Source organism: Anolis sagrei, chromosome 7 (genome assembly GCF_037176765.1).
Source record: "Anolis sagrei isolate rAnoSag1 chromosome 7, rAnoSag1.mat, whole genome shotgun sequence".
NCBI classification, from domain to species: domain Eukaryota; kingdom Metazoa; phylum Chordata; class Lepidosauria; order Squamata; family Dactyloidae; genus Anolis; species Anolis sagrei.
This window is the reverse complement of record NC_090027.1, coordinates 39,940,369-39,954,516: the sequence shown is the minus strand read 5'-3', so window position 1 is coordinate 39,954,516 and position 14,148 is coordinate 39,940,369. Positions and strand designations below refer to the sequence as shown.

General features: G+C 43.8%; 1 protein-coding gene across 1 annotated transcript; it reads left to right on the top strand.

Moving 5' to 3' along the window:
• The first annotated feature begins 10,004 nt into the window (after positions 1 to 10,004).
• Positions 10,005 to 12,896, top strand: BTG4 (BTG anti-proliferation factor 4). Its single transcript, XM_060786984.2, has 4 exons — positions 10,005 to 10,204; positions 11,307 to 11,444; positions 11,632 to 11,827; positions 12,711 to 12,896. Exons 1-4 carry the CDS (start codon positions 10,032 to 10,034, stop codon positions 12,894 to 12,896), a joined length of 693 nt encoding a protein of 230 aa, XP_060642967.2. The 5' UTR covers positions 10,005 to 10,031.
• The last annotated feature ends 1,252 nt before the right edge of the window (positions 12,897 to 14,148 follow it).

Genomic DNA, 14,148 nt, shown 5'->3' with positions numbered 1-14,148 from the left:
ATATATTATGATATTAATTGTATATTTTATAATAATGATTATATATTATATTTTATATTATATATATTATACTACAATTATATTATATTATATTATATTATATTATATTATATTATATTATATTATGGGATAGATATGCCTAGAAGCAAGGGCATTACCATATTACAGACCTTATTCTTGCACTTTAAGAAACATGACTTTAACCAAAACAGAAATGCATTGAGCTAATACATCTTAAAGCAAGAGGCTAACCTATAACTTCAATTGTTTACCCTGCTAAAATAACCCTATTCCTTTCTATTTTCTTTTGGGGTTGCGATAGGATGCTTCTCATATGTTAAGTTCCCCCAAACATTTCATAAGAAACCCAAACGTCCAGCAAGGCATCCTCCTTCCTCCTTTATTGCCAGCTTTTGGGTCAAATCAATCCTTCACCTGATGTTTTAAAAGTGTGTGTATATATGTATGTATATTCTGGCTGGCTCCTTGGTCCACTAAAAATAGTCCGTTTTGCTGACATTGGCTATAGGTAAATGTCATTACCTATAGCCAATTAAATCCAGTTGTGTCCGACTCTGGGGGGGGGGGGGGTGGTGGTGGTGGTGGTGGTGCTCATTTCCATTTCTAAGCCCATGAGCCGGCATTGTCCATAGACACCTCCAAGGTCATGTGGCCGGCATGGCTATATATGAAGCCATTTCACCTGCATACATGGAGGCAGGTGGGTTAAATAAAAAAAATGTTTAAAATGTCTGCAGCATTGTATAGTAAAGAAATAATTATTGCAAAATATATGCCACCTGGCTGTGTTGGAAAAAATTGACATTTTGATGCCTTATTTTTTTGATCTACTATAGTTCTCGGTTGTTGTGTGTTTTCCGGGCTCTATGGCCATGCTCCAGAAGCATTCCCTCCTGATGTTTCACCTGCATCTATGGCAGGTATCCTCAGACTTCACAACCTCTGAGGATACCTGCCATAGATGCAGGCGAAATGTCAGGAGAGAATGCTTCTGGAACATGGCCATACGGCCTGGAAAACACCCAACAACCCAGTGATTCCAGCCATGAAAGCCTTCGACAATACTATAGTTTCTAATGGTCCACAGTTTTGATGCATTTAATACTACAAAGGCTGGATTCAAACTGTATTGAGGAACGAGCCAGAAGGGGACTTCTGAGAACGTGTAAAGTGCGTGCCCCTTCAGCACTGCCATATAATGCAGTTTGAAAACGCTTTATATGGTCAGTGTAGACTCATATACTCATATACCCTGAGTCCCCATTGGGGAGATGGTGGTGGGGTATAAATAAAGATTATTATTATTATTATTATTATTATTATTATTATTATTATTATTGACACAAAAGCACAGCAAACGAGATCTATATGCTGGATTTCGTATCACAAAATCACAAGTTGAACACTTCCCAAGCATCTAGGACTGTGTGATGTATATGATGATGATGATGATTAGCTGTACCTGCCATGCATTACTGTGGCCAACCTTCCCTCCCTTTTTCTCTCCTTTCTTTCTCTCCTTCTTTCTTTCTCTCCTTCCTCCCTTCCCTCCCTCTTTCCTTCCCTCTTCTTCTTTCCCCCTTCTCCACCTATTTCTTTTCTTGCTTCCTTTGCTCTTTGGTTCGTTCCTTCTTTCCTTCCTTCTCTCCCTCTGTCTCTCATTCCTTCTCTCCTTCCTTCCTTCCTTCCTTCCTTCCTTCCTTCCTTCCTTCCTTCCTTCCTTCCTTCCTTCCTTCCTTCCTTCCTTCCTTCCTTCCTTCCTTCCTTCCTTCCCTCTTTCACTTTTTTATTTCATTCCTCCTTCTCTCCTCCCTTCCTTCTTTACCCTTCTTTCTTTCGTTCTTTCTCTCCTTCCCTCTTCCTTTCACTCCTTCTTTCCCTCTTTCTCTCCTTCCTTTCTTCTCTACCCTTCTTTCTTTCCCTCTTTCTCTCCTTCCATTCTTCTCTACCTTTCGTTCTTTCCATCTCTCCTTCCCTCCTTCTTTCCCTCTTTCTCTCCCTCCTCTCCTTCCTTCCTTCTCTACTTCTTTATCTCCTTCCCTCCTTCTTTCTCTTCTTCTCTCCTTCCTTCTCTATCTTTCTTTCCTTCTTTCTCTCCTTCTTTCCCTTCTTCTCTCCATCCTTCTCTCCTTCCTTCCTTTCTCCTTTCTGTGTATGTGTTTTGTGTGTGTGTATGCATATATGTGTGTGTATATGTGTGTTCGTGTATGTATATGTGGTTTTGCTCGTGCATTGTAATGTATTTTTGTCTTTCTGCTGTGTTTTTCAGTGTTTTTATGAGTGATGGTCACTCCTTGGGTTAGTAGGTGTGTTGAGTCCAAATTTGGTGTCAATTCCCCCAGTGGTTTCTGAGTTCTGTTAATCCCACAAACAAACATTACATTTTTATTTATATAGATTATTATATGGGTCTATACTAGATATATAACGCACTGCATTTGATAGTAGTGTGAATCCAGCCCAGGTTTGCGAAATAAAAGTCCCTTTTGTGGGTTTGTTGTCCCATCACTTACCTTTAAGGTGAAGCATCGTGTGCCCCTTGACACCTGGACCTGCCCCTATGAGACTCTTTCCTGCCATGCATGCAAAACAAGGCCAAACCCAAGAACAATCCCAGCAAATGCATTCCTGGGTCATAGACACAGTTGCAATCAAGGTTCCCGGCAGCGTCGCCAACCGCCACCACCATCACAATCCCTGTGTTTTGGAAGGGTTGTTGTTTGCTCCAGGCCTGGCCTGCAGTTGCTAGAGAACCATGCTTGGCTTCCCTTCCCTTCCTTCCCTTCGTGCCCAGGCTTGCCCAGGGATCAGGGAGACCCTTCCTTTTAATCAAGTGAAGAATGCTTCGGAGAGGCCCTTCGGATAAGGAGGGAGAAGGCAAAACGAGGCACCCACTCCATGTTGTTCAGATGCTTGGGATACCGTGCGGAACCAGTGCCGCTTGACACCGCTTTAACGGCGACCGAACCTTGGGAGTTGTAGTTTTGTAAGGCCTCCCTCCTGCCTTGCCAAAGGGTGCCTGTGCATCACCGAACTACAATTCCATGGCATTGAGACACAGCCTTAGAGGAGCACCGTCGCATATTCTCCAATGACTTCCAAGCCATGCAAGCAATATCCCAACAAATTATTCCCCCAGCAGGAAGCAACCAGACTTTGAAGCGGCAAGGCCATTCAATGTTAATCAAGTTGGCCAATTGCACCATTCACACTTGCCTCGGGCAGACAACAATTCTTTCTCCAGACATCATTTCTTGTTGTTTATTCGTTCAGTTGCTTCCGACACTCAGAAAACAGAGGGATTCCAGACAAGAATCAATCAGGGACTGCTAACACCTCCCAACAAAGGATTCCCCCAGCCAGCAGCCTTTGCAACTGCAAGGCTGTTCCATGCTAATCAAGGTGATTCATTGCAACATTCAGACTTGCCTCCAGGAGACAAGAGTTCTTTCTCCCACCCTGGACATCATTCCTTGTTGTTTATTCGTTCAGTCACTTCTGACACTCAGAAAACAGAGGGATTCCAGACAAGAATCAATCAGGGCCTGCTAACACCTCCCAACAAAAGATTCCCCCAGCCAGCAGCCAGCCAGGCTTTGCAACTGCAAGGCTGTTCAGTGCTAATCAAGGTGATTCATTGCAACATTCACACTTGCCTCCAGGAGACAAGAGTTCTTTCTCCTACTCCAGACATCATTCCTTGTTGTTTATTCGTTCGGTCGCTTCCGACACTCAGAAAACAGAGGGATTCCAGACAAGAATCAATCAAGGCTAGCTAACACCTCCCAACAAAGGATTCCCCCGTACAGCAGCCAGCCAGGCTTTGCAACTGCAAGGCTGTTCCATGCTAATCAAGGTGATTCATTGGAATATTCACACTTGCCTCCAGGAGACAAGAGTTCTTTCTCCCACCCTGGACATCATTCCTTGTTGTTTATTTGTTCGGTCGTTTCCGACACTCAGAAAACAGAGGGATTCCAGACAAGAATCAATCAGGGCCTGCTAACACCTTCCAACAAAGGATCCCAGCAGGCAGCCAGGCTTTGAAGCTGCAAGGCCATTCAGTGCTAATCGAGGTGGCCAATTGCACCATTCATACTTGTCTTGGGCAGACAAGAGTTCTTTCTCCCACTTTGGACATTCCACAAATAAATGTATCCCACTTGCCTAGTTTCCAACAGACCTCACAACCTCTCCCATAGATGTTGGCGAAACGTCAGGAGAGAATGCTTCTGGAACATGGGAGTTGAAGTCCAAAATATCTGGAGGACCCAAGTTTGCCCAGGTCTCGTCTACAATAACAACAACATTTTATTATGGTCCAAAGACCCTTATTGCTCCATAGGTTTCCCATAACTGGGATGCAAAGGGCACCTCCACACAGCCTATATCCCGGAATATCAAGGCAGAAAAATCCCACATTATCTGAGTGTGGACTCAGATAACCCAGTTCAAAGTAGATATTGTGGGATTTTGTGCCTTGATATTCTGGGATATAGGGATGCATAGAAGGGTCCTGAGTCAGCCAGTTCTGAGCTCTCCACAAACTGCAAATCCCAGGATTGATCAAAGTGCACAATCTCTCCATGGTTGAATGAAGCTGAAAGTCAAGCAACACCTGCTGAGCTAGCCAACAGTTAAAGGTACACAACTTTGAATTTTCCCTTGGACATAACATAGGATCCCATTGGAAAACGCCGTTCTGTTTTCTAGAAGAAGCACCTTCATCCGTACCTCTCTCTCTCTCTGCAACTAAAACAATGGTTTGCTGCTTGACAGTGAAAGGAAATATGTCTGTTTCTCTTGATTTCTGGAAAATCCAGAAATTCCATTTCTCTGAGCTTCCATTTCTTTCCAATCCTGGCTGTTCTCCCATTAAAAGGCACAGGAATGGTAGACTCATGCCATGGAAAAGGACTCCTAAAGGCTATCTAGTCCAACTCTCCGCCATTTTTCATAAGAAATTGTGACAAAGCAGGATTTCTTTTGATGGCTCTCTTGTGTCTATACACAGGCTCTGAGGCTAGGGTTGGAAACCTTTTTGCTCTCTTTGCCACTGCCATCTTGGTGGGATCAATGGGAATTGTAGTCCAAAACATCTGGAAGGGCAGAGACTTTGCGTTCCCAACTTTAGACAACTTTGTGAAGCAGAGGGTAGCTTTTCGGTTGATTCAGGACAACAATTCCCATCAGTCCTTGCTGGTGAAGGGCAATGGGAGTTGCAATCCAAGGCACCTCCTGCTCATCCCTGCACCTTTCTCAAACATACGTGTTGGTTCAGAGAGTAGCATTAACAAAACAAACAAACACAAAAACAAAAAAATAACACATACACACACACACAAAAATCCACTCCTGATTCTGATTCTGTGGTTTTAGCAATTTATATGTAACTAGCTGTACCCGCCATGCGTTGCTGTGGCCAACCTTCCCTCCCTCTTTCTCTCCTTCTTCCTTTCTCTCCTTCCTTCCTTCCCTCCCTCCCTCTTTCCTTCCTTCCCTCTTTTTCCTTCCCTTCTTCTTTCTTCTCTACTTGTTTCTTTCCTCGCTTCCTTTGCTCTTTGGTTCCATCCTTCCTTCTCTTTTTCCTTCCCTCCCTCCCTCTCTTTCATTCCTTCTCTCCTTCCTTGCCTCTCACTTTCCTTCCTTCTTTCACTTTTTATTTCTTTCTCTCTTTCTTTCCTCTCCTTCCCTCCTTCTTTCCCTCTTTCTCTCCTTCCTTCTTTCCCCCTTTTTGTGTATATGTGTATATATGTGTGTTTGTATATATATGTGGTTTTGCGCATGAGTTGTAATGTATTTTTATTTTTTGGCTTTATAAGTCCCTTCCACTGTGTTTTCCAGTGTTTTTTATGAGTGACGCTCACTCTTTGGCCTGATAGTTGTCTTGTGTCCAAATTTGGTGTCGGGCATATTGAGTATTCCTGTCAAGTTTGGTCCAGATCCATCATTGTTTGAGTCCACAGTGTTCTCTGGATGGAGGTGAATTACAATTCCAAAACCGAAGGTCAATGCCCACCAAAGACTTTCAGTATTTTCTGTTGGTCATGGGAGTTCTGTGTGCCAAGTTTGGTTCAGTTCCATTGTTAGTGGAGTTCAGAATGCTCTTTGATTGTAGATGAACTATAAATCCCAGCAACTACAACTCCCAATTGACAAAATCATAATTTTTTGAGTGATGGTCACTCCTTGTGTTGTGAGACGTTTTGTTGCCAAATTTGGTGTGATTTTGTTCATTGGTTGTTTTGTTTTTAAGGTACTCATTATGCACAGAGCATGCATATATATATATATATATATATATATATATATATATAATATTTTATTGTTGTATTCTCATGTTGTACATTTGCATTGTTGTACTGCTGGGCTTGGCCTCATGTAAGCCGCCCCGAGTCTCTTGGGAAGATGGTGGCGGGGTATAAATAAATAAATAAATAATAATAATAATTATTATTATTATTATTGAGTCCACAGCAGACAGTCTGCTGGCTGTTGAATTGGTTCACACGCCGGACACTTCCCAAGTGTCTATTATTATTATTATTATTATTATTATTATTATTATTATTATGTGAGCCAGCCTCATCTATTGAAATGGCCATCACCCTCAAGCACCCATTGTTTACTTTGGACTAACCTCATTGGGAAATGAGTCCACGATGGGCTCAATGAGCTGACTCTGTTCCCACCAGAGTCAGCCCATTGAGCCCATCATGGACTCATTTCCCAATGCCACACCACATTTATTTTGGATCGTGCCCCTCTTGGAAGCAGATCAATAAACAGACTGGCATTTCAAATGCTCCAGTGGCAGTTTCTTGAATTTCCCACCACTGCGAAGAACCAACCAGCAATGAAGTCTGACGCTCGGAGCGTGGGTCTAAGCCAGGTTGCTTTTCAGCCAACTAAGAGATGTCACAAGTGTCTTGAATATTTATTAATTTATTTTTGGCCCTGTCCAGTGTGATCATTTGTGTTTTAATGTTTGACTTTATGCTGCTGACGCTTATTTATAATGTTTGACTTTATGCTGCCATGTTGCTTATTTATATTGGCTTGGCTTAGCCACTCTAAACACCTTTGCAGAAGCATACGAGAAGCTCGGCCTGTCATTGAACATTGAAAAAACCAAGGTGCTGTTCCAGCAGACACCAGCCAACCCCTCTCCAATGCCAGCGATACAGCTTAATGGTGTAACATTAGAAAATGTTGATCATTTCCACTACCTTGGCAGCCACCTCTCCACCAAAGTCAACATCGACACCGAAATACAACACCGCCTGAGCTCTGCGAGCGCAGCATTTTTCCGAATGAAGCAGAGAGTGTTTGAGGACCGGGACATCCGTAGGGATACCAAGGTGCTTATCTATAAAGCTATTGTCCTCCCAACCCTGCTATATGCCTGTGAGACGTGGACTGTCTACAGACGTCACATGCAACTCCTGGAACGATTCCATCAGCGCTGCCTCCGGAAAATCCTGCAAATCTCTTGGGAAGACAGGCGGACAAACATCAGCATGCTGGAAGAAGCAAAGACCACCAGCATTGAAGCGATGGTCCTCCGCCACCAACTCCGCTGGACTGGCCATGTTGTCCGGATGCCCGACCACCGTCTCCCAAAGCAGTTGCTCTACTCCGAACTCAAGAATGGAAAACGGAATGTTGGTGGACAGGAAAAGAAATTTAAAGATGGGCTCAAAGCCAACCTTAAAAACTCTGGCATAGACACAGGGAATTGGGAAGCTCTGACCCTTGATTGCTCCAGCTGGAGGTCAGCTGTGACCAGCAGTGCTGCAGAATTTGAGGAGGCATGAGAAAGAGAGAAATGTGCCAGGAGGAAAGCGCATCAAGCCAACCCCGACCGGGACCGCCTTCCACGTGGAAACCAATGCCCTCACTGCGGAAGAAGATGCAGAGCAAGAATAGGGCTCCATAGCCACATACGGACCCACAAGAATATTGGAAGACAATCATCCTCGGAAAATGAGGGATTGCCTAAGTAAGTATTTATATTGGTTTTGCATCGTATGTAATTTATTTCCTGATTTTCTGTTGTGTTTTTGTGTTTATATTGCGTTTACTGTATTGATGGGCGTGGCCTTATGTAAGCCGTCCCGAGTCTCCTTGGGGGAGATGGAGGCGGGGTATAAATAAAGATTATTATTATTATTATTATTATTATTATTATTATTATTATTATTGTCCTGTTTAATTAACACGATAGCACTTTATTTCTGCATATACCTTCAGACTGTGAGTTGGGCCCATCCATTCCCCAGCATCACTATCTCCAAGGCTGAGTGAATTTCACCTGTTGCCTTTGCGAATGTTAACCTGTTATTAAAGGCATGGGAGCAAAATCAGGACAGGTGAGAGAAAAAAAGTAAAACTGCACTTTTTCCTAGGATTTACCTCCAAGTAAACATCACTTGGATTGTTTATATAATAACACAGGATTACTTCTATGCCTTATTTTATTTTGCCCATCAAAATGTGGATCATTGAGTAACAATGGACAGAGGGATTGTGTGGCAAAGCAAGCACTCCACCTCCCAGCATCCCTTGCTATTGGGACTGCTGGAAGATGCATTCCACAATTTGAATTCAGCTCTATGGGGCACACCTGACGACCCATCCCACCTTCATGTATATAAACCTGGAGTAGCTCTCCATCTAATGAGAGATTATTTTGCTGGTGATGGAAGAAGTCATGTGCAAATGCTTCCAGCTTTGATAGAGATATTTTAGTGCCTTTGGATATTGTAACTTAAGGGTTTTTAACTGTTTCTTTCCAGGTGTGTTTGTCACGACAGGTAATATTTAATGCCTATTTGTCTGGGTTGATATATTAGCTGTTTATATGTAATGATTGGCTGTATTTCTGAAGTATGAGTTGGATGCGGTTGTTCAAAAACAGAAGCAAATTTGGTAAGACTTTGAGAAACAAGGTTTTAAAAGAAAAAGCTGGTAAGATGGTATTCTTCCTATTTCAATTTGCCCCTTTAGTCATTTAGACTATGGGTACCTTAACTCCATTTTGGGGCTGTGGTGGCACAATGGGTTAAACCGCTGAGCTACTGAACTTGCTGACCAGAAGGTTGGTGGTTTGAATCCATGGGATGGGGTGAGCTCCTGCTGTTAGGCCCAGCTTCTGCCAACCTAACAGTTCAAAAACATAGAACTGTGAGTAGGTCAATAGGTACTGCCTCGGCAGGAAGGCAATGGCGCTTTATGCAGGCATGTTGGCCACATGACCTAGGACAGTGGTTCTCAACTTTCCTAATGCTGTGACCCCTTAAAACAGTTCCTCATGTTGTGGTGACCCCCAACCATAAAATTATTTTTATTTCATAACTGTAATTTTCCTACTATTATGAACTGTAATGTAAATATCTGATGTGCAGGATGTAGTTTCATTCACTAGGCAAATTTTGGTGCAAATACCCGATACACCTAAATCTGAATATGGTTGGGGGAGGGGGGTTGATTTTGTCTTTTGGGAGTTGTAGTTGCTGGGATTTATAGTTCACCTACAATCAAAGAGCATTCTGAACTCCACAAACAATGGAATTGAACCAAACTTGGCACACAGAACTCCCATGACCACCAGAAAATACTGGAAGGGTTTGGTAGGCATTGACTTTGAGTTTGGGAGTTATAGTTTACCTACATCCAGAGAGCACTGTGGACTCAAACAATGATGGATCTGGACCAAACTTGGCATGGATACTCAACATGCCCAAATGTGAACACTGGTGGAGTTTGGGGAAGATAGACCTTGACATTTGAGAGTTGTCATTGCTGGGATTTATAGTTCACCTGTAATCAAAGAGCATTCTGAACCCCACAAACAATAGAATTGGGCCAAACTTCCCCCACAGAAACCCCATGATCAACATGATATAAATATTCTGTTAAATCCACCAATATGTTTGTATATTGTTTTCCTCTTAGCCTTTTCCCTTCCAGTGGCCTCGCCGTAGCGTAGACTCTTTTGAAGGTAAAGGATGAAAGACGAAATTGCCGTCACAGTGTTTTTTATCATGCGCCTGGTGAAGAGGCACAACAAGCTGAGCAGGCAGCAGGTGGAGATGTTTGCGTCCAAGCTGATGACTATCCTGGTTGAGAAGTACAAGAACCACTGGTATCCTGACAATCCTTCAAAAGGGCAAGCCTATAGGTAAGGTGCCTTCCCTTCAGATCTTCTCCAAAGAAGGACATTCCTAGATATTCAGGGCTCTAAGAGGTCAATGTTAGCATTCCTTGCCCAAGATCTTCTACTCCAGGGGGCTGACAACTGGTTGATGGGTGGATGTTTGTTAATATGCCCCATGCTTATTTGTGTTGTGTCTAATGGATGTTGAACTTGGATGGGGGACTTGTTGGACTTAGGTGGAGGACCTGTATCTAGGGAATGTTGGTTTTGGTTGGTGAGCCTGTCTTTAGTAGACATTGGCTTTAGATGGGGGAGGGGCTCTCTAGTTGCTGTTGTCCATGGGTGAGGGAACTGTCTCTACAAGGCGTTGGCCTTGAGTGAGGGAGCTGTGTCTAGGGGACATTGGCTTTAGGTAGAGGACCTGTTTCTAGTGGATGTTGGTCTTAGGTAGGGGATCTATGTCCAATCAATGTTGGATTTCGGTGGTGGGCCTTAGATGGGAGGCCTCTCTCCAGTGACTATTGTCCTTAGGTGATAGTACTGTCTGTAGTGGATGTTGGCCTTGGGTGGGGGAACTGTCTCTACAAGATGTTGGTCTTGAGTGGGGGATCTGTGTCTAGGGGACATTGGCCTAAGGTACGGTACCTGTGCCTAGGGCTGTTGGACTTGGGTAGTAGACCTGTGTCCAAAGATGTTGGGTGGTGGGCCTTAGATGGGGGGGGGGCTCTCGCTCGTTACTGTTGTCCTTGGATGGTAGATGTTGCCCTTGGGGATGTTGGTCCTGGGGACCTGTGTCCAGTGGATGCTGGACTTGGGTAGTGGGCCTGTGTTGGACTTGAGTGATGAGTCTGTCCCTAGTAGACGTTGGCCCTAGGTGATGGTGGGCCTGTGACCAGTAACCACTGTAGAAGGAAAATGGTGCAGATCCAGGAAATTTCTCCAAAGCAGCCTCTTTAGAGAATGGAGCAAGTTGATGCCTCACCAAAGTCATAACAAACTGGCAAACCCCCCCCCCCCCAACAAGCTTTATTGCAAGACCTCACTTTTCTAGACCACCAAATTTAGAAGACCACACATTTTGTGATGTAAGTGAACCAACCGTCAGATCCTTTTCTGCTTTGTTTAGGTGCATCCGGATTAACAGATTCTCACCAACAGATCCTTTACTGGTTCAGGCCTGCGCAGAGAGCTATGTAGATTTCAACAGCCTTGGTCTTCCAAAAGAGATGACCATCTGGGTCGACCCATTCAATGTATCCTGCAGGTGAGCACTCTCTTGTTCAAGGTCTTCTTTCTCTTAGTATTATATGCACATTTTTGCTTTACCTACAGCAAACATCAGCTGTGACGTCAGCTGATGGTGGCCTAAGTAGAACATGTACATGGGGCTGTTGTACATCAATGTATCTGCTCTTTCTGGAGGCCCCTTCCCACTGTGTTCTTCTTTTTAGATATGGGGAGAACAACCCGCCATTCACAGTAGCTCAGTTTGAAGCAAATGAAGAGGGTCACACCATCTCCCAGCGCATCAGGCAGGCGGTGGATAAGGCCGCTGAATCTGGATCGAACCCTTCTTCTGACGAGGAAAGCTCCGTCTCGGAGCCCAAGAGCATCCCAACTGTTAGTAACCCCAACAGTGTCTACCAGGTAAGAGGGGAAGGAGAAGGGCAATTTGTTGTTTTGGTTTGTAGACTTGCTATGAGGGAAGTCTTGAAACTTGGCCTAAGATGACCTCTTTTCTGGTCTAGAATAGTCTTGGGTTGAACACAGTTTTGGACTATGTTTTCCATCTAGAGTTCTTTGGAATACAGTTCTTAGAATGCCTTGGTCTTCATGGTCATGCAACCACGCAAGTGAAAGGATTCTGGGAGCTGTTGTTCTGAATCCAGTGAGAGTAGACCCACTGAATCCATTACTTATTAGTGTGGCTGAATTCCATTCTTTCAATGAGTCTACTCCAGTCATAGGCAAACTTTGGCCCTCCAGGTATTTTGGACTTCAACTCCCACAATACCTAACAGCCAGTAGACTGTTAGGAATTGTGGGAGTTGAAGTCCAAAACACCTAGAGGGCCAAAGTTTGCCTATGCATGGTCTACTCTATTCAGGGACTCACAGTATGGGCTCCTGCCCTCTTCCTCCCTTTATCCATTTTTCCAAGTTGTTTAAAAGACTATATTCTCACTCCTTTGGCAACTTTTCAGAAGTTTGACCTTAAAAGCAAAATGTGCCACTTTCCCATCAATAACATTCAGAATTTTAAGTTTTCATCTACCAAATGTGGGCACTTCTCGTTTGGCTCAGCACTAATGTGACTGTATGACATGGATCTAATGCAGACCCTAAGTTTGGAAAGGTCATTTAGCCCAAAAGGGTCAGCGTTAGATTTGAGTAAATAAGGTACCTCTAAAAACCAGTCTTCCCACAAAGCTTTTGGTGGTTCTGAAATGGGAAGCCAGTTTGGATTGGGTTCTTGCATAAGCGGTGCTGGACTCTCACCCCCTTTCCCCCATCTCTTGACTCCTGGCCAGTGCGGTGAACCCTTCCAAGCTTGGTCCCAATATGCTCGCCGGAAAGCCCAGGCCCCCGACGGCATCATCCAGAATCCTGCCAGCTCTTACTACTTTCAGTACAAGGCTTACAGGGCTTGCCGGCCACTGGGTCCTTTTGCTGGCCCACGCGTGGACCGGTACCACTGGGTTAATGGCAACCGGTAACACCGGGACTGTGTCTTCCCCACTTCTTAGTGCCGCATGGAGTGAAGGCGTCTCCGCACAAACGACAACAAAGAGGCCGGGAAATCCCCCCGAAGAGGAGCCCCTTCCGACGCTTCATGCGGACAGACCTTGCTTCTTCTGTCCCTCGTTCCCTGTTTTATATTCCTACTATTTCCTTTTGTATTTGTGACCTTTTTAAAAATATCCACTTGGCCAAGGACATGTTTTTTAGAAATGATGTTTTAAATGTGTGTTTATGACAAAATTAAATATTGCACTTCACTTTGGAGAACGTAAAAAGGACATTGAATGACTAATAAAATCTGTGATTTTAAAACAACTGTCTTGACTTCTTGGTCAAGGGAAGAAATAACTGTGGTGGAATGAAAACAATGCGTAGTTCACGTCTTCACCAATCCACACACTGTCTTGCTAGAGAAAAGATATGCCACGCAGATGATCAGTACTCTTTGTTACGCAGAGCAACATATATGTGAACAGTTGCATTGACTCACACAATGTCCTTTTTTAAAGATTCTTATAGTCCTTAGGTGTCCATGTGGAAGATCTTCCAGCAACCCGGAAGCAGAAAAGATAAACTTGTCATGGCGAGCTCCTGTACAGAAAAACCTAAACATGTAACTGTTGCCAAAACTCCCGGGCTCAGCTAGCTTCTTGAGCATAGCCCAACCAATCAGCTTCGTGCTTTGCATTTTCCAGTTAACACACTCACCAACTGATTTTTATATGCTCCAAAAGCTCTTAACATGGCATCGGATTGTGGAGGGAGGATATTTTGGGGCAGGGTGATAGATTTTACAATAGGTATTCTATTAGTGGTATTTTGTTGGTTCTTATTTGTAACTGCTTTGGAAAATGCAAGCTGGACTACAAGGCTCCATAAATACCATTGTTGCGTTTTCATCTGATTTACACTTCACCATAATGCATACTAGCTGCCTAAATTTATTGCATTTTAATACTTTGGCCATCATATTTGCAACAAAAGGAGGGCATGGTTGTGTGGGCCCAGCTTGGACCTGTGACATGAAGTTGCAAACCAAGGCTCTAAATTCAATACTTGTGATGGGGCTCGATTTCTGGTATACCCTGAATTAAAGGTGCCTCCAAGTTCTATCCCTTCCCTCTATCTCATTCCTAGGCAGAGCCTGAAATGTTCCTTTTTGAGGAATACAACTCCTAGAATCCCACCAGAAAAGCAAAACAATGTTTAAAACTTTGTAAGGCCTTT